This window comes from Schistocerca piceifrons, chromosome X (assembly GCF_021461385.2).
Source record: "Schistocerca piceifrons isolate TAMUIC-IGC-003096 chromosome X, iqSchPice1.1, whole genome shotgun sequence".
NCBI lineage: Eukaryota > Metazoa > Arthropoda > Insecta > Orthoptera > Acrididae > Schistocerca > Schistocerca piceifrons.
The window spans coordinates 312,873,789-312,893,322 of NC_060149.1; the positions used below are offsets into that span (position 1 = coordinate 312,873,789).

The 19,534-nt window shown below is 46.9% G+C and overlaps 1 protein-coding gene across 1 annotated transcript in view; it reads right to left on the reverse strand.

Annotated features, from left to right (window-relative positions):
• Positions 1-19,534, reverse strand: part of LOC124722331 — a gene marked incomplete at its 5' end in the record, with an annotated part of 298,305 nt that overhangs the window by 148,332 nt on the left and 130,439 nt on the right. Inside the window, 4 exons of the mRNA XM_047247507.1 lie at positions 5,415-5,612; positions 5,738-5,791; positions 18,205-18,348; positions 18,406-18,498. Coding sequence (XP_047103463.1) covers positions 5,415-5,612; positions 5,738-5,791; positions 18,205-18,348; positions 18,406-18,498 — 489 coding nt within the window. The remainder of the gene's footprint in view (positions 1-5,414; positions 5,613-5,737; positions 5,792-18,204; positions 18,349-18,405; positions 18,499-19,534) is intronic.

Sequence of the window (19,534 nt, forward strand, 5' to 3'; positions counted from 1 at the left end):
TATATCCAACAGAACATGAATATGATGGTGTGGACTAAACGACAAAAGCCCTAACACCCTTCACACGAATCTCCAGAAGGCACTTAAACACATGCCAGATTGAACTGTATGGGAGTTTGTGGGTGGTTGTTAGCTTTGTCTTCAGTGGCATTCTGAAATGCATGATGTTTCATGTACGACCCAAGCGTTGTGTCCGACGTTGTGCGGGGACGTATACCAGGAAGGCGGCTTCCGATTGTTACATTTACCAGTAGAGAGGAAATAACGGCAGAATTGGTCGATGAGGAGAACTGGTTGACTTTGTATGTGGAATACTCATTGCATGTCACCTAATTAACAGATCCATCAGGGACGTTTCAACCCTTCTAAAGCTGCCCAACTCAATGATTGTGAGTGTGAAATGACAATGCGAAGGGACGACCATAGGTAAATCAAGGCCAGACAGATCTCAAGTACCAGCTTTGCAAGGGTGGTTGTAAAACTAGCACGAAGTCAGCGGTGGGAATCACTTGTGAGTTCCAAAGAGTTACCAGCAGTCCAGCTAACACAACGATTTTGCAGAGGGAGGTAAAAGGACTGGCGTAGAACGATCGAGCAGCTCCTCATAAGCCGTACGTTTCTCTAGTCGGTGCCAAGCGACGATTGAGACAATGTGAAGGGCGACGCCACTGGATAATGAATGATTGAAAACGAGTGATTTGGTGTGAAGAATCACGCTATTTACTCTGGCAGTCCAATGGGAGACTTTGTGTTTGGCGAGTGGCTCGAGCACGCTACCTGCCATCACGTGTAGTGCAATAGTGAAGCACAGAGGAGGTGATCTTACTGTATGGGATTTTTATCGTCGTTAGTGTGTGGTCCCCTTATTGTGGTTAAGAAAACGCGAAATGCGGAAGGATATGAACACATTTTACAGCATTGTGTGTTGCATACAATAGAGGAACAGTTCGGAGACGATGATTGTTTATATCAGCATGACAAAGGATCATGTCATATAGCAGCATTTGAACAATAACATTCCTGAAATTGACAGATTTGTCCATTTTCCCCACCTGAAGGCAATGGAACACCTTTGGGGTGAGCCAGAACGTCGACATCGCTCCAGATCCCAGCGTCACATGTCATCAGTCCGCAGCTCGTGGTCTCGCGGTCACGTTATCGCTTCCCCAGCACGGGGTCCCGGGTTCGATTCCCGGCGAGGTCAGGGATTTTCACCTGCCTCGAGATGACTGGGTGTTTGTGTTGTCCTCATTATTTCATCATCATCCATGAAGGGTGCTGAGTTTTGACTGAGCAAAGGCTGGAAATTTATACGGGCGCTGATAACCGCGCAGTTGAGCGCCCCACAAACCAAACGTCATCCCCATCATCATCATCATCAAACATCACTACCTCCTCTGGTGTCATCTCTTGAAGAAGAATGGACTGCCATTCTTCAAAAGACATTGAAACACCTTATTGAATCCGTCCCCAGTGGGGTTCACGAAGTCATAAAGGCGAAGGGCGTACGCTCCCCTTTTTACTGCCCACTAGCTTTTGACCAGATAATGTACCTCCCGGTCTCTTTCTCAGACCGGCAGGTGTCGTATCGGGTTTAGCTGAATTAGATGATTGAGTATCGTCCTCGGAAAAATGTCCGAAAATTCCTTTGGCATTTAGCACAACTGACTGGTATATCAATAGCAATTGTTCACGTAGCTGTATATAAACTCGACCTGAGAAGACCTTACTAAGAAACGGTAGTCTATCGACTGACGAGTCAGATCCTATAGCTCGAGATCAATGCTGCCACTGCACACATCGCTAAAGCATCTATGGCAGTATTACGAGGATAGTTCATATTACTAATAGAACTTCGTAATGCTGTCATAGACTGATGGGCACTAAGTGCGATTGTGTTGTCCTGCAAGAAATAATCGACTGTCGTTTCGTTATCTGTTAGTTTCAGAAAACCAAGAGGTTGCAGGCTATTGTTAAAATATCTATCAGACGCTACGATGTCTTGGAAAAAGATCGGTGCAGTAATTGCACACTAAAATCCTATTTTCATATCATGTAGTTGATGACAATTTTCAGAATTCCGGTTTCAGCTCTTTTGCACACAGCTAAATGTAGCCTGCATAAGAGGAAAATAGATCATCACGATTAGCGTCTCCATCATGCTCAGACTGTAATGCCAGTTGTGACACCGAGCAACGCCGAATTGGCAATCAATGTACTACTGTTGTTTTGAAAGGCTTCAGTTTGAATCTGTACGCAACTCTGTGTAAAGATGTTATTGACGCATCAGTGTGAGGTGTTATTGGTGCAACGATTTTCTCCGACTTCTAACCAAGGGGCTTGGCTAAAACCGATATGAGACTTGCGGGAGTCTGACGAACAGGCTGGAGAGTAGATGACGAGCGGAGCCTGCTTTCCTGATCTTGTTTCCTGCACAACGTCATACCAGATACAGGACTTATACGATAAATGAAACACCAGATACATGGAGATAAGGTAGTAAAAAAAGTCGGAAACGTGTGCTATGTTAGTTCTTAAAATTTCAAATAAAATCAAGTTCAGACGTTGATATTACCAAAGACTACTGCGGTAGATATACAGTGATTCGCCAAAACATAATAATATCATGATTAATAGCGTGTTGGACCATTTCTGAAACGCAGTACAGCAGCGACTGTGCATGGCATGCAGTCGACAAGTCCTTGGTGACTTTCCAGAGGTCTACGCACAAATCACGCAAACCCTGGAAAATACAGGCCGATGGTTTGTGGGCACGGAGCTGGTGCACGATAGCGTCTCGGATGTCTTCCATCAGGTTCCGATCAGGTGAATTTGTTGGCCGAGACATCCACGCGAGTTCACTGTCATGCCCTTTACACTACTGTGGCACCAATTTTGGCTTTGTGACACGGGCAATAATCATACTGAAAAGTACCATCGCCATTAGGAAAGATATCAAGCAAGAAGGGATGCAGGTAGTCTGAAATAATGTTCACGTAGTATGCAGCTACCATTGATTACAATCACAGGTCCCACGGAAGCCCAGGTGAATGTCTCCAATAGCATAACACCATTCCTCACCAAGCTTTGTCTGTGTCGCGCTGCAAGTCCGGAGCATCTGTTCGCCCAGACCATAGTACATCCGGTCAGGCCATCGATGTGGTGTAGCAAGAAACGTGATTCATCTAATTAAAGGACGCATGTTATATTTATCCATTGCCCGGTTTCGATGATCCTGTGGCCGATGCAATCATAATTGACAATGACTTTGATTCAACATTGGAACCCGTAGGATTCACCTGCTGCTGAGCCCTGTGTTTAACAATGTGCTCTGAACAGTACATTCCGAAACACTTGTACCTGTCCAGTTTTGTACTCTGACGTCAGACCTGCCACCTGCCACACATCACCGTCCTTCAACTACTTTTCATAGATCGTCACGGTCGTACAATACAAACAGCCGACCAGCTTCGCCGTTTCTGAGGTGTTCGTTTCCAGCCGCCGTGCCGTAACAAACTGCCCTTCGTCAAAGTAGCCTACGTGAGATAATTTTCCCATTTGCGATTCGTATTGTCGCTAGAAACATTCTCGTTTCTGCGCTGCTTATATACACTATGTGATCAAAAGCATCCGGACACTTAGCTGAAAATGACTTACAAGTTCGTGGCGTCCTCCATCGGTTATGCTGGAATTCAATATGGAGTTGGCCCACCCTTAGCTTTGATGACAGCTTCCACTCTCGCAGGCATGCGTTCAATCAGGTGCTGTAAGGTTTCTTGGGGAATGTCTGCCCATTCTTCACGGAGTGCTGCACTGAGGAGAGGAACCGATGTCGGTCGGTGAGGCCTGGCACGAAGTTGGCTTTCCAAACATCCCAAAGGATTCAGTTCAGGACTCTGTGCAGTCCAGTCCATTGCAGGAATCTTACTGTCCTGTAACCACTCCGCCACAGGCCGTGCATTATGAACGGGTGCTCAATGGTGTTGAAAAATGCAATCGCCATCCCCGAATTGCCCTTCAACTGTGGGAAGCAAGAAGGTGCCTAAAACATCAATGTAGCTCTGTGCTGTGATAGTACCAAGCAAAACAACAAAGCGTACAAGACCCCTCCATGAAAAACACGACCACACCAAACACCACCGCCTCCGAATTTTACTGTTGGCACTATACACGCTGGCAGATGACGTTCACCGCTCATTCGACATACCCACACCTTGCAATCGGATCGCCACATTGTGTACCGTGATTCGTCACTCCACACGCCGTTTTGCCCCTGTTCAGTCGCCCAATGTTTACGCTCCTTACACCAAGCGAGGTTTCGTTTGGCATTTACCGGCGTGATGAGTAGCTTATAAGCAGCCACTCGACCATGAAATCCAAGTTTTCTCACCTTCCACCTACTGTCATAGTATTTGCAGTAGATCCTCATGCAGTCTGGAATTACTGCGTGATGGTCTGGATAGATGTCTACCTATTAGACATTACAACTCTCTTCAGCTGTTGGCTGTCTCTGTCAGTCAGCAGACGAGGTCGACCTGTACGCTTTTGTGCTGTACGTCTCCCTTCACGTTTCCACTTCACTATCACATCGGAAACAGTAGACCTAGGGATGTTTAGAAGTGCGAAAATCCCGCGTACAGACGTATGACACAAGTGACACCCAATCACCTGACCTCGTTCGAAGTCCGTGAGCTCCGCAGAGCGCCTAATTCTGCTCTCCCACGATGTCTAATGACTACTGAGGTCGCTAATATTGAGTACCTGGTAGTAGGTGGCAGCACAACGCACCTAATATGAAAATCGTATGTTTGTGTGGGTTTCCGGATAATTTTGATCACATAGCGTATTTTGCTTGTCGCGTTATGTGCCTGCAACGCCAACATGCAGCCTTCAGTCAGTGGTCATAAAGTTTTGGCTTATCAGTGTACGTGGATGGCTTATCACCGATGTAAAATCGAATGATCCATTGATTTTGCAATACTCTAGAAGGTTGTCCCTAGTCGGTCACTTCACGTTTTTCTGACTTCTGACACTGAGTTTTCATTGGATGTCTAAAACGTTTTGCGTAAAAATAATATGGACTATAAGGAATACCACAGTGAGTATTTCTGAGATAAGGAACGAATGGACGGAAATGTTTATGTCACTTAGCACAATATCTTGAATAAGTTACGCGTGTGAGATATGTGTATGAAAGCCACTTATGTTCCGTAGCAAAACTACCTGCTGCGTGGGTGACGCAACCTCTAAAAACAATGGAAAATCACATGCAAGCGGCCAGGGTGAAGTTTATCGCTCTATGCAGTTATAACAATACGTCTAGGATGCTTTAGTGTGGATTGTATTCGTCTGCTGAAGAAGGATGAAGTATGCAGCAGAAGGAGGTTCGATCAGCGTTACAATAGCTTCTTTACTCCAGCTCCTTTACAACCATTGACTTGGAACTGCAAGTAACGATGGCGGGCGAGGTCAATACCACGGCATTTGAAGCGCGACGGCCCGCGGCTGCTGACTGTGCGCCCTTGCAGCCGCCGCTGCTGTTGCTGCATCGCCGTATTTCCGGGCACTCTGGTCGGAGATGGCGAGGCTGCTGGCGAAGCTGCTGGCGGTTGCTGTGAGGATATCAGGCCTCATCCAGATTTCAGACATAGAGTTCTTCTGTACATACTATGGCGAGGACAGAGATGGGTGGGCTCTCACATCGTACTCCTGGGAAGATAGCAAATGCGGGACTGACCTGGTAGCCATGGGTGGCAGGCAGTGTTTTGTGTCCCAGCAGTGATAGATGCGTCTGCAACAACGGCACAGCATTGAGTAGCATAGGCTCCGCATCACATAACTGACTAGCTGTTCGAGTGCTGACAGGCTGGTTCGGGCGGGTTTAGATGCTGCTGCTCCCCGCTAACTTTGCGCGAGTTGGATCGGGCAGTGTTACATCCTGGTTACTGGTCTGGTTTCGTCACGTGGAAGGCTGTGATACAGAAGAGGGAGATGTCCTCTGCGCATAGGTCGCTGACCAGAGCTGGTTGATTCAGTGTGGTCTGATTTCCATCCTGGTGCCTCCATCTCTTGCTCAAAGCCCCGTTATAACTTTTTCTCTTTACAGAGTTCATGACTAGTTATTGAAGATGGGTATTTCTCCCTACAGGAACTTGCAGACATGATGCCTGGAGCAAAGCTTCTCAACGAGTGGCATCCTAATCGAAAGAAAAACATATACTACAAACTGGGTTATTCAGGTCATACGCTGTTGCTCAATTTTTCGAGAAGGAATTGTTCGCACAATAAAATTTGAGGAGACGGTGTTAAATTGTGTGAGAACAAAAATCATAAGTAAGGGCTCATCATCTTTCTTGTGACCTGTGCGCCCTGAATAAAACAGTTTTGGAAATACTGTAGCAGTTACACCCATATAATAAACAACTGGCACAAGCCATGGTACCAAATTATTTTCACCCAATAGTCTACCAATGGATTGTGTTGCAATGAATGCTTTCAGCCCGGCAGTCGTTACTTTTAACAGCTACTACTACCTTACGTTGTTGGCGTAAGGTGTAAGCTGTTTATGTCAATAAAAACTAAATAATCATGTTCGATCATTAGTTCCTTATTTTCAAGTATATTGTCTAGGTTGCCTTACTACACTGCCAGAAAAACAGTTGGTACACTCTTTTAGATGTTTCCAATTCACACAAGATTTATTGTTGCAACAGTGCAAATGGAGTACATGCAATAATTATATTTACTGATTAATAGCTGAAGTGGTTCTGAGGTACCAGGTATCGACCCATGCTTAAGCAGCCTTATCAGTATGTACTGTCACGGGCGGCAGTGCAGACGCTGACTGTGGCATCCGGTCAGTGCTACAGATGGCGAGTAGTGTCCTGGGATACGTCATTCCACGCCTAATCGTCCTGCTCAAGTAATTCTGTAAGAGCTGTTGGCTGACGAGTCGTATAAGTCACTTCTCTTCCCATCATACCCCACACTTGCACGGTTGGAGACAAGTGCCGAGATCGTGCCGATCAGGGAAGTTGCTGCACGTCTTGAAGAGCACGTTGAGTTTCACGGACAGTGTGTGGACGAGCATTATCCTGTTGGAACACGTCACCTTCCTGTTGCAAGAACGGCAAAAGAATGGGTCTAACGAGATTCTGCACGTACTGAGCGCTGGTTAGAGAACCGTCGAGCAGCAGCAAAGGTGAGCAATAGTTTTAACTCATCGCACCCCAGACTATAAGGCCGCTGCGTCTTGGACGAATGCATTCTACGAGACAGCGCTCACTAGGTCTAATTCAGATGAGCAAACGACCATCATTTGCGTGCAGGCCGAATCTGCCTTAATCGCTGAAGATGAAGGCACACCATTCCATCTTCCGAGTGATCCTCTGATTTCACCAGCCCAGCCGTGCATGTCGACGCTGTGGCGTGAGTGGAAGACGGGCTAGACGTGTGCATACTCCCACTACAAGTAACCGGTTCGCAACAGTTCTACATCTACATCTACATCTACATCCACACTCCGCAAGCCACCTGACGGTGTGTGGCGGAGGGTACCTTGAGTACCTCTATCGGTTCTCCCTTCTATTCCAGTCTCGTATTGTTCGTGGAAAGAAGGAATGTCGCTATGCCTCTGTGTGGGCTCTAATCTCTCTGATTTTATCCTCATGGTCTCTTCGCGAGGTATACGTAGGAGGAAGCAATATAATGCTTGACTCCTCGGTGAAGGTATGTTCTCGAAACTTCAACAAAAGCCCGTGCCGAGCTACTGCGCCTCTCTCCTGCAGAATCTTCCACTGGAGTTTATCTGTCATCTCCGTAACGCTTTCGCGATTACTAAATGATCCTGTAACGAAGCGCGCTGCTCTCCGTTGGATCTTCTCTATCTCTTCTATCAACCCTGTCTGGTACGGATCCCACACTACTGAGCAGTATTCAAGCAGTGGGCGAACAAGCGAACTGTAGCCTACTTCCTTTGTTTTCGGATTGCATTTCCTTAGGATTCTACCAATGAATCTCAGTCTGGCATCTGCTTTATCGACGATCAACTTTATAAGATCATTCCATTTCAAATCACTCCTAATGCGTACTCCCAGATAATTTATGGAATTAACTGCTTCCAGTTGCTGACCTGCCATATTGTAGCTAAATGATAAGGGATCTTTCTTTCTATGTATTCGCAGCACATTACACTTGTCTACATTGAGATTCAATTGCCATTCCCTGCACCAAGCGTCAATTCGCTGCAGATCCTCCTGCATTTCAGTACAATTTTCCATTGTTACGACCTCTCGATATACCACAGCATCATCCGCAAAAAGCTTCAGTGAACTTACGATGTCATCCACAAGGTCATTTATGTATATTGTGAATAGCAACGGTCCTATGATTGGGAGCTCCAACGTTAGGTGGGTGATGGAGCCCCTTAGGGAGATAGCGGAAAGGTCGGGGAAGAAGGCCAGTGTTCACTCTGTCTGCTTGCCGGGGGTCTCATCCGAGATGTGGAGGAGGCCCTGCCGGCGGCGATAGAGAGCATTGGGTTCGTGTTGACACGTCAGGGCTCACAAGTCCTCTTGTCTGTGCTGTAATAGGTGTACGATATCCCACTGCTGCCCTTACAATACCACGATCCTGGAGGGCGTCTGTGCTGCGTGGACGTCCAGAATCTCGTTTACAGGTGTGAGAATGTTCACACTGCCACTGATACCAGCATCGTTGTACAAGTGAAGCAGGACTTATGAGGCAATCCTCCGGAAGGACCTTCCCGCCACTCGGAGGGCCACAATTTCATCCCCTTCAAACTCGCTGCGTCTCTGTGGCATGGTTGCCTGCTTGCTTCACACGTTTGGAATACACTGAGCCTATTAAAGTGTAGATATAGCTGGTGCTCTGGCAGCTGTGCCAATACGGTACTTGTTTACGGACAAAATTGAAACTATTATCAGTATATCTACTATCCTCTAGGGCACATATACCATCATAGGATCAAAATCGACATCGTCTTTGCAGGCCAACTAATTTTTTCCGGCTGTTTATTTACACAATTTTGACCCTTATAGTCTAGGACACCACGTATGTAAGAATATCCAAATTGTGTCGCTATTTCGGTGTCCTCGTCAGATCACAGTTACCCCCTGTGACTGCCTGTGTGTGTCGGTTGTATGTCTAATGAAGGGAGAAGATAGCAGCTACAGTAGGACAATACCAATTTAAGCAATGTGGTCATCAGAGCAGTCTTAGGATTTAGTACAACTGTACTTAAATGTGATACTCTCAATTAACTATAAGCTAGGTTAGAGAACGGGTCACTACTTACATTTACTGCTGTCTTCTCGTCAGAATACAAAACACACCATATTAAAATGTGTCGAACTGAAATGCATCTGCCACAAGCACTGGAAAGTGCTGTGTTCTCTCGCCGGAACAGAAATATAAGCGTTAAAGGACACTGCCCTATTCTGGAAGGAGGTACACCAGGGCCAGATATTTGGTTTTATTGTCATCAGCTTATTATATGACATTTCCAGTCACCGTACCTCCAAACAGATTAAGACAAGACTCAAATACGAAGAATTTTTTTTCTGTGATGCAACCCAAACTGATTTCCTTGTCTATTTTGTCAACTATCTCATTTCTCTGTGCTGTAGCCACACTTCGCACCCCGTAGCGAGGTGGGTAAGCTAGCCGACTGTGAAATCCTGCAGCTGGAATTTGAATAGCGCTGAAACAGCATGGTGCAAGTCCCCAGACCTTCGTAGTTGCGAGCTAAATTTCCTCATGCTGTGCTGTGTTGGTCCCTTACGTCACTGAAGATGGGGCCCTGTCACAACAAAGTTGGACAGAGTCACTATAAATACTCGCCTGAGCAGTATCTTCTCTTCAACTACTGCCTATGCCTTGCCCAACACACGCGCCTACTGCCTGCTGGATACTGACGTCAGTCAGTCTCGCGTCTGCAACGCCACCAGCCGCTGCTACTCGTACTTTCCTGAGGCAGCTCTCCTCTCCGTCGTCCGAGAGCCGCCGTGGCCAACTACGCCAAAGAATCCTGTACTGGGCTGGCAGCTGCCGCCTAGGATTTTTTTCACGCCATTGTGTCTCCTCGATCAACTTCTGTAAGAGCGTTTTGTTGACTAACGAATGTTATTGCTAACTGAGATCTTATGATTCCACGACCACTAAGGAGCTGGTAAGATCATTTTACCTTTATATATAATGGTTTTGAGAAAATTCTTAACCTCTAGCTACAACTCATCTACTCCAGTCATTTAAGGCTTCTATGCAATTCTGCCCTCTGAACAGTGAATTTGTTTGGCTCGCAAACCCTGAAGACATGGTCAGAATAAGCGAGACAGCAGCCAAGAGACTTTTCCAGATTAGATCCATCAGCCTAAAATATTGCGAAGGGGTGAACCAGAAAAACTTACGAGTATTTGCTTTTCTAAAATAACTCTGGTCTTCCTAAGAAGTTAGGGGACTCATTTGCTCCAACATCATTGTAAAACATTAATACTTGCCATACCAGTTTCTAAAGTATAGCTACTGGCCGAATCGTAAAATGTCTTTTGAAGCGCAAGCTGTTATTCTGAGTTGCTCCATTGATTGTCGAACAACGGTATGACACACATACACTCCTGGAAATTGAAATAAGAACACCGTGAATTCATTGTCCCAGGAAGGGGAAACTTTATTGACACATTCCTGGGGTCAGATACATCACATGATCACACTGACAGAACCACAGGCACATAGACACAGGCAACAGAGCATGCACAATGTCGGCACTAGTACAGTGTATATCCACCTTTCGCAGCAATGCAGGCTGCTATTCTCCCATGGAGACGATCGTAGAGATGCTGGATGTAGTCCTGTGGAACGGCTTGCCATGCCATTTCCACCTGGCGCCTCAGTTGGACCAGCGTTCGTGCTGGACGTGCAGACCGCGTGAGACGACGCTTCATCCAGTCCCAAACATGCTCAATGGGGGACAGATTCGGAGATCTTGCTGGCCAGGGTAGTTGACTTACACCTTCTAGAGCACGTTGGGTGGCACGGGATACATGCGGACGTGCGTTGTCCTGTTGGAACAGCAAGTTCCCTTGCCGGTCTAGGAATGGTAGAACGATGGGTTCGATGACGGTTTGGATGTACCGTGCACTATTCAGTGTCCCCTCGACGATCACCAGCGGTGTACGGCCAGTGTAGGAGATCGCTCCCCACACCATGATGCCGGGTGTTGGCCCTGTGTGCCTCGGTCGTATGCAGTCCTGATTGTGGCGCTCACCTGCACGGCGCCAAACACGCATACGACCATCATTGGCACCAAGGCAGAAGCGACTCTCATCGCTGAAGACAACACGTCTCCATTCGTCCCTCCATTCACGCCTGTCGCGACACCACTGGAGGCGGGCTGCACGATGTTGGGGCGTGAGCGGAAGACGGCCTAACGGTGTGCGGGACCGTAGCCCAGCTTCATGGAGACGGTTGCGAATGGTCCTCGCCGATACCCCAGGAGCAACAGTGTCTCTAATTTGCTGGGAAGTGGCGGTGCGGTCCTCTACGGCACTGCGTAGGATCCTACGGTCTTGGCGTGCATCCGTGCGTCGCTGCGGTCCGGTCCCAGGTCGACGGGCACGTGCACCTTCCGCCGACCACTGGCGACAACATCGATGTACTGTGGAGACCTCACGCCCCACGTGTTGAGCAATTCGGCGGTACGTCCACCCGGCCTCCCGCATGCCCACTATACGCCCTCGCTCAAAGTCCGTCAACTGCACATATGGTTCACGTCCACGCTGTCGCGGCATGCTACCAGTGTTAAAGACTGCGACTGAGCTCCGTATGCCACGGCAAACTGGCTGACACTGACGGCGGCGGTGCACAAATGCTGCGCAGCTAGCGCCATTCGACGGCTAACACCGCGGTTCCTGGTGTGTCCGCTGTGCCGTGCGTGTGATCATTGCTTGTACAGCCCTCTCGCAGTGTCCGGAGCAAATATGGTGGGTCTGACACACCGGTGTCAATGTGTTCTTTTTTCAATTTCCAGGAGTGTATGTTTGTGGCAGGGAGTAGATCGTACCTGCTTGTCGCACCATGAAGAGTTTCCGTCTGATGTAATGGGATGCCACCTTGCTGTCAACGCAGAGGCAGGGGACGGGACTAGTCCTAAATGCACTGTGGCCAGTCTGATTCTTTCAAGGTGGACTGCAACGAAGATCTTCAGGTAGAATGGTCAGCAGTTCTGTACACTGTTCAACTATAACCAAGCCAGGACTACACAAATGTTCTATACAATTGCAGCCTAAACTAGTTATGCCCATTCACATTTGTTGAAGTTTACACTTTTCAAAATAACGAGCGTTGTAAGGAACCTTGTTCTCAGGTGTAGGAACCAGTAAGGTTTGTCAAGTATGAGGCCATGTCACCTCAAAGCATGAAGGAAATTTAAAATTGTGTTCGTCACTTTAGTTTCTGGAAGAAACTGTGTGTGTGTGTGTGTGTGTGTGTGTGTGTGTTTGTGTGTGTATACTGACGGTACTGGAAAGGGGAACGTATACTTACCGAAAAATGCAAGTGCGTGGTGACGGAAGCTGCTTGTAGGCTAAGGTTAACAGGGAGCAGAGTGGAATAATATGCATAATTTATGAAGATGACCAGTCCTCCTTTAACTCTCTTCCCACAGGTGTCGTTCTTTCTGTGTAAGGTGTAACTACTTTAAGTGGAATCGTAAAGTAATTCAATAAGTCTATTGTAAACACAATCACCAAGATCTTCAGTGAGCTAGTAATCTCAGTTCCTCCACATATAGTCATAACCTATATATATTCCAATATGATATTTTAAGTGAATAGCTGAGTTTCGTGATTTCTTGTAGGTTGACTGGTTATTGCATTTCACAGTACCAGCTCCTTTATTATCTTATGACCTTCATTTCATTTACGCACTGTCCAACACTTTGATACATTATAATTGAACTAAAGCCTCGTTGCGAGTCAACTGGTGCCTTTAGAATATGACAAAAATAAATTAAATATTGTATAACAGGGTCGCCACTAGGTTTTACTACACAGAAAAGAAAGAAATAAGTTCCGATGTTCTTCATGTTTTAATCATACCAGTGAATGAAATTTTCTAACCATATATCGTCAACTGGTGGAACTTACAAGTTGTGTGGACCCTTTCATACATGGAGGTAAAGTAAAAATTCATCGCCATTTAACTGAAATGAATTGAATACCACGTACTGTCAAAAACTTACGAAACAAGAAAATAAATAGCAGCAAACTGTCAACAAAATATCAATCATCCATAGAATTTTTACCCAGTCCCTGATGCACTCAGCCAATCTCGCGGAGCAGCTAGGGAATGTCCTTCCTCTGACAGACGCAGCTAAGAGTGAAGTGCTGCCCAATGATTTTAGCGGGCTGGCTTCCGCATCGTATGCTCGATTCTGAGTTGAGCCAATCGGCGTTCTCCAGATCTCCCACCAGAAGTCAGGCTCCCTCCCCTTGTGCAAATACTGTTATACTATATTCGTAGAAATACAAATCTCCTTTTAATAGGAGTATTTTTTTAATTTTCGAGCTTATTATTCGTTTATGTCACTCACTGAGGTAATAATTCGTAGTTTAAGATTCAGTATTTCGTGCCATAATCTCTTCCCGCGGTTTCTCTGTTCTGTCCTTGCTATTTATTAATACAAGAGATCAAATGTTACTGATAGGATACTAGTAGTAGACGGCAAATCATCGAGTAAAACTGAAGTGATATCAGGTGTTCCCCAGGGAAGCGTCCTGGGACCTCTGCTGTTCCTGATCTATATGAATGACCTGGGTGACAATCTGAGCAGTTCTCTTAGGTTGTTCGCAGATGATGTTGTAATTTACCGTCTAGTAAGGTCATCCGAAGACCAGTATCAGTTGCAAAGCGATTTAGAAAATATTGCTGTATGGTGTGGCAGGTGGCAGTTGACGCTAAATAACGAAAAGTGTGAGGTGATCCACATGAGTTCGAAAAGAAATCCGTTGGAATTCGATTACCCGATAAATAGTACAATTCTCAAGGCTGTCAATTCAACTAAGCACCTGGGTGTAAAAATTACGAACAACTTCAGTTGGAAAGACCACATAGATAATATTGTGGGGAAGGCGAGCCAAAGGTTGCGTTTCATTGGCAGGACACTTAGAAGATGCAACAAGTCCACTAAAGAGACAGCTTACACTACACTCGTTCGTCCTCTGTTAGAATATTGCTGCGCGGTGTGGGATCCTTACCAGGTGGGATTGACGGAGGACATCGAAAGGGTGCAAAAAAGGGCAGCTCGTTTTGTACTATCACGTAATAGGGGAGAGAGTGTGGCAGATATGATACGCGAATTGGGATGGAAGTCATTAAAGCAAAGACGTTTTTCGTCGCGGCGAGGTCTATTTACGAAATTTCAGTCACCAACTTTCTCTTCCGAATGCGAAAATATTTTGTTGAGCCCAACCTACATAGGTAGGAATGATCATCAAAATAAAATAAGAGAAATCAGAGCTCGAACAGAAAGGTTTATGTGTTCGTTTTTCCCGCGCGCTGTTCGGGAGTGGAATGGTGGAGAGATAGTATGATTGTGGTTCGATGAACCCTCTGCCAAGCACTTAAATGTGAATTGCAGAGCAGTCATGTAGATGTAGATGTACAAGTAGTGTCATGGCACAGTGAAAACAATGGAGACTTTATTAAATAGTAAGACATAGGTACGGCACTCGAGAGACACACTGCATGTGGAATCAGGGCAAGCAGGCACAACAATTAGCACATCCCAGGTGAAAATGTTACCCTACTGCAGTCGCGGATACTGTCAGGGTGACAACACGCTGTAAGCAATGGTCACAGCAAGGTCAGCTGACTGAGGCCAAAACGAGGAAATGCTGTCCGAGTGGGGCGTTTCTAGACTATTCCGTGAGGTTCTGGAAAGATTTTGATCATTGAAAGGCTCTTCAGTGGAAGCATGGGACAGCAACACTGTTAGGGGAAACCTGTCTAGACCCTGAGAAAGCAGAATATAAACAGCTGTTCGGGGAGTCTCAGGAGTAGCCGACGAGTAAAGCAGCGAGAGAGTTAGTGAGTGAATCACACAGTTGGAGCCTCAGTCATCATCAGGTAGCAGCTGAGTTGTTGGGAGCCATCACTGTAAAGTGACAGTTGGATGATACTGCAGTGAACTACGAGAAGAATACATGCATTTGAGGGAGGCACTGATTTTCCTGTTCTTACACTGAGTTTCCTGCCTGTTAGCAACGAGCTCTGTAGAGTTTGTCTCTAGAAGTAGCAAAGAGTAATAGTATTTCTAAATGTCAAAATATACATAGGAACAAGTGCCACCTTACGCTTTGCCCTTAGTGTCTACTTTCGTGAGTAGCAACAAGGAATAATTGTTAGTTTTCAGTGTATGAGAAGGAACAAGTGAGGTCTCGCACTCTCCTCTTACCTCGATTTGAGAATTTGATGGAATCATTGGAACGAGTCACTATCAAATCACTTGTCTCTGATAGTAAAAGGTAGAACCCAGGAACGCGGATCGCTGGAGTGGTAGTGTAATCATTGATGGATAAAAAGCCACTGTGAGGCACCTCTCTGAGTAAGGATGAACTACTGAAAAATTAAGTGTTCTTCAATTGTACTTGGAAGTGTTTGCACCCGTTATGACTTGCTACAATCTTCTCCTCTGCATGCCATCATCACTTCTGCTAAATGTTTTAGGAGACTTTCTCCCTCTCACTCCGTTGAAGACAAATAAGTAGATCTCAACCCGCAGTGTTGCCAATGTCCTGACTGCGGAATGCAGGCCACATCTATATACCAGGCTTGTGGGACACAACAGTTCATACAAAATCTCCCTCATCTCTAGGGTGGTGGACGGGGTGAGGGGGGGGGGGGGGACGGAGAAGGAGGGAAGGATGACACTCGTTTTGTAACAGCATCTACGAGGAGAAAAGAAATCTCACTGCTGGTGGGATATGCCTGTTGTGGGGTGTAGCTTTGTATAGCCGATCATAGCCCTCCTCCCTCCCGCAAAACTTACTTCAGGCACCAGGATAGCTTTGTCGTCTCAAAGAACAGCCCGACATTGCAGTTTTCTTGCAAAATGTTGCCATCTCGTTGCCCTTGTTGAGCGGCAGAATAATTTTATTGTACTTGCTTAAATTTTTTGAAGCTGGACCCAGCGAGCTCAGAACAAAACAGGCTAGGTCGTCGCCGGTGTGCCAGTTGGAATGTTAACAAGATATACCATCGATTATAACAGACATCAGGATACGAAGCGAACATTGCCACACAACCTCCGAGCGGGGAACGTATAAACGCAGTGGCCGCAGTGCTACATAACGTGGTAGTGTGAAGTAATACTTGACAACTTCAGCGCAAGAGCCCCACTGCGAAGTCAGATTTAGACAGAAAGACACTATGTTGACGATACAGAATATTTCCTGAATTAGCACAATGAGGCAAGGAGCGCTGACGAAAACGATAAACGAGGGCAAACGCGGTCATATAGCTAGAGCCACAGCATGATAGTCGCAATCTCAGGCTTTTAAACAACGAGGCTTCTAGAGCTCAAAGACATATTCAGTCGAGATCCCTTTCTGTCCGTGTTGCTAGAACCAGAGAGTATGATGGTCAATTGAGTTTCTATCAAACCACGAAAAGCTAATCAATGATGGTCTGCCTGCTACCTGCATGCTGATTTCAACACCGAGACATAGCCAACTTACACATACCACAACTGTGGTCTGCTATTGCTGTCTACTGTGAGATCATGGATGATTTGAAGATGATGTGTGGGCAGCCCTCCTGTACTACTGATCATCTAGGATGATATGCGAGCTGTTATCTCCACAACAACCAGGCGTGGCACGTTCACAGAGTCACCTGGCCGACTCGTGAACAACTGCTGCAGCCTTGGTCTATCTAGTGTGGATGACTAGGGCCTTTTGTTCACAGCCACCGATGCACTGGACCACAGCCAGCTGTCCTCACCAGAGTGCACGACAGGCACAGATACCACGGTATCAGTGACGCCTGTAGGCGTAACTCGATGGGGAGTGTTCATCGGAGGTGAGGGTATCATATGGAGTGCCCCAGGGAAGTGTGGTAGGTCCGCTGTTGTTTTCTGTCTACATAAATGATCTTTTGGATAGGGTGGATGGCAATGTGCGGCTGTTTGCTGATGATGCTGTGGTGTACGGGAAGGTGTCGTCGATGAGTGACTCTAGGAGGATACAATATGACATGGACAGGATTTGTGATTGGTGTAAAGAATGGCAGCTAACTCTAAATATAGATAAATGTAAATTAATGCAGATGAATAGGAAAAAGAATCCCATAATGTTTGAATACTCCATTAGTAGTGTAGCGCTTGACACAGTCACGTCGATTAAATATATGGGCGTAACATTGCAGAGCGATGTGAAGTGGGACAAGCATGTAATGGCAATTGTGGGGAAGGCGGATAGTCGTCTTCGGTTCATTGGTAGAATTTTGGGAAGTTGTGGTTCATCTGTAAAGGTGACCGCTTATAAAACACTAATACGTCCTACTCTTGAGTACTACTCGAGCGTTTGGGATCCCTATCAGGTCGGATTGACGGAGGACATAGAAGCAATTCAGAGGCAGGCTGCTAGATTTGTTACTGGTAGGTTTGATGATCACGCGAGTGTTACGGAAATGCTTCAGGAACTCGGGTGGGAGTCTCTAGAGGAAAGGAGGCGTTCTTTTCGTGAATCGCTACTGAGGAAATTTAGAGAACCAGCATTTGAGGCTGACTGCGGTACAATTTTACTGCCGCCAACTTACATTTCGCGGAAAGACCACAAAGATAAGATAAGAGAGATTAGGGCTCGTACAGAGGCATATAGGCAGCCATTTTTCCCTCGTTCTGTTTGGGAGTGGAACAGGGAGAGAAGAGAGAAGATGCCAGTTGTGGTACGAGGTACCCTCCGCCACGCACCGTATGTTGAACTGCGGAGTATGTATGTAGATGTAGATGTAGACTACTGACGTACACTCCATGTCTGGCTTCCTACTCACAAAGCGACCCCTATTCTGCAAGTCGCAGCACCTTGCAGGATGACAGCTATTTCGGCGAGCTTATGCACGTAAATGTCCTATAAGTTGGATATCATTTGAAGTGTTACTTCTTTTCGTTAAAGAGGAGACGGGTACCTTCCTGTGGATGTGGGCGAGCGCGGGCCGGCGGCACTGCGAGAAGTCGGGGCGCTGCCAGGAAGCGCGGTGAGTGTCGGTGAGGACGCAGCGGCGGGTGGCGGCACGACCCGCGTGGGTGGCGGGGCAGGGCACGGCGGTCAGCTGGCCCGGCGCCGCCGCCGCCCACCACACGCCCAGCGCCCCCTCCGCCGCGCACACCGCCACCACAGACTTGTTCACCACCTCTACCGTAACGCTCGCGGAGTTGCTCGCCACGCTGCCTTGCACCTGGCAGTCGAATATTGCTGATTTCTGAAAAATACCAACTAGTAAGGACACGTAGGATATACTGCAAAATGCGTCTGTCTCACAAAAGTGTACTTCAGTTACATTGTCGGAAAAAAACGTCAAGCACCCAGAAAAGGAGTAGGAAACGAAATGAATCTCCAAGGTTTGAAAGGGTATGTAATGTTATTTCAGTGATTTCAAAATCGATTCAAATTTACAAAGAATCAAACAGTATTCTTTCTTCTTGGAGCCTTTTGTCCCGCTTCAACGCTGGATCGGCCGCGTTACTATGGATTTGGCAGTGTTAGTTGCAGAGGGTGGCCGGACGCCCTTCCTGCCGCCACCCCGAATCCTCCGGGACGGAATTAGTGTACCCCAGCTGTCTGTATCTAGTGTAAGCCATGGAATAGTGCGGACGTGTTCAAATGTCTGAGAGTCATGTAACTGAGGCGGAACGTAGGGACCAGCCCGGTATTCACCTAGCGGGACGTTGAAAACCGCATTAACGCTCTCGGCTATCCTGGCGGACACAGGGAATCAGACAGTATGAGCCCACATACTGATAAGACACTGTACCCCCTCTGGCCTCCATGCATGACTCTGTTGTAAATGGTGTCGTGATCGAGGATTCTCCGCTCTTAAGTCAAGCTAGCCTACAACTGTTGTAACTGGGCCTCATTATCCTGGTTACTGGCACTGAGACGGAGTAGACGTTCGAGCTGGTCCCGCATATGGGGGTGTTCTGTCGAGCAGAGATCAGGGAGTCATGCTGGCCAGGGTGTTACCTCAAAATCATGCAGACGACTTATAGAGACTCGTGCCGTGTATGGACGAGCATTGTCCTGTTGAAAAGCACCACCACTATGCTGTTATATGACAGGTAACACATGAGGACGCAGAATGTCCAGGGCGTACTGTTGCGCCGTCGGAGTTCCCTCAGTCACCAACAGTCGTGACCTGAAGTCATACATGGTGGCTCCCCACCCCACGACTCCAATGTGCCTCTTCAAAACATTGGAAGAATGGGGGCTCTTTCCAAATCACCGCCCTATTCAGCGAC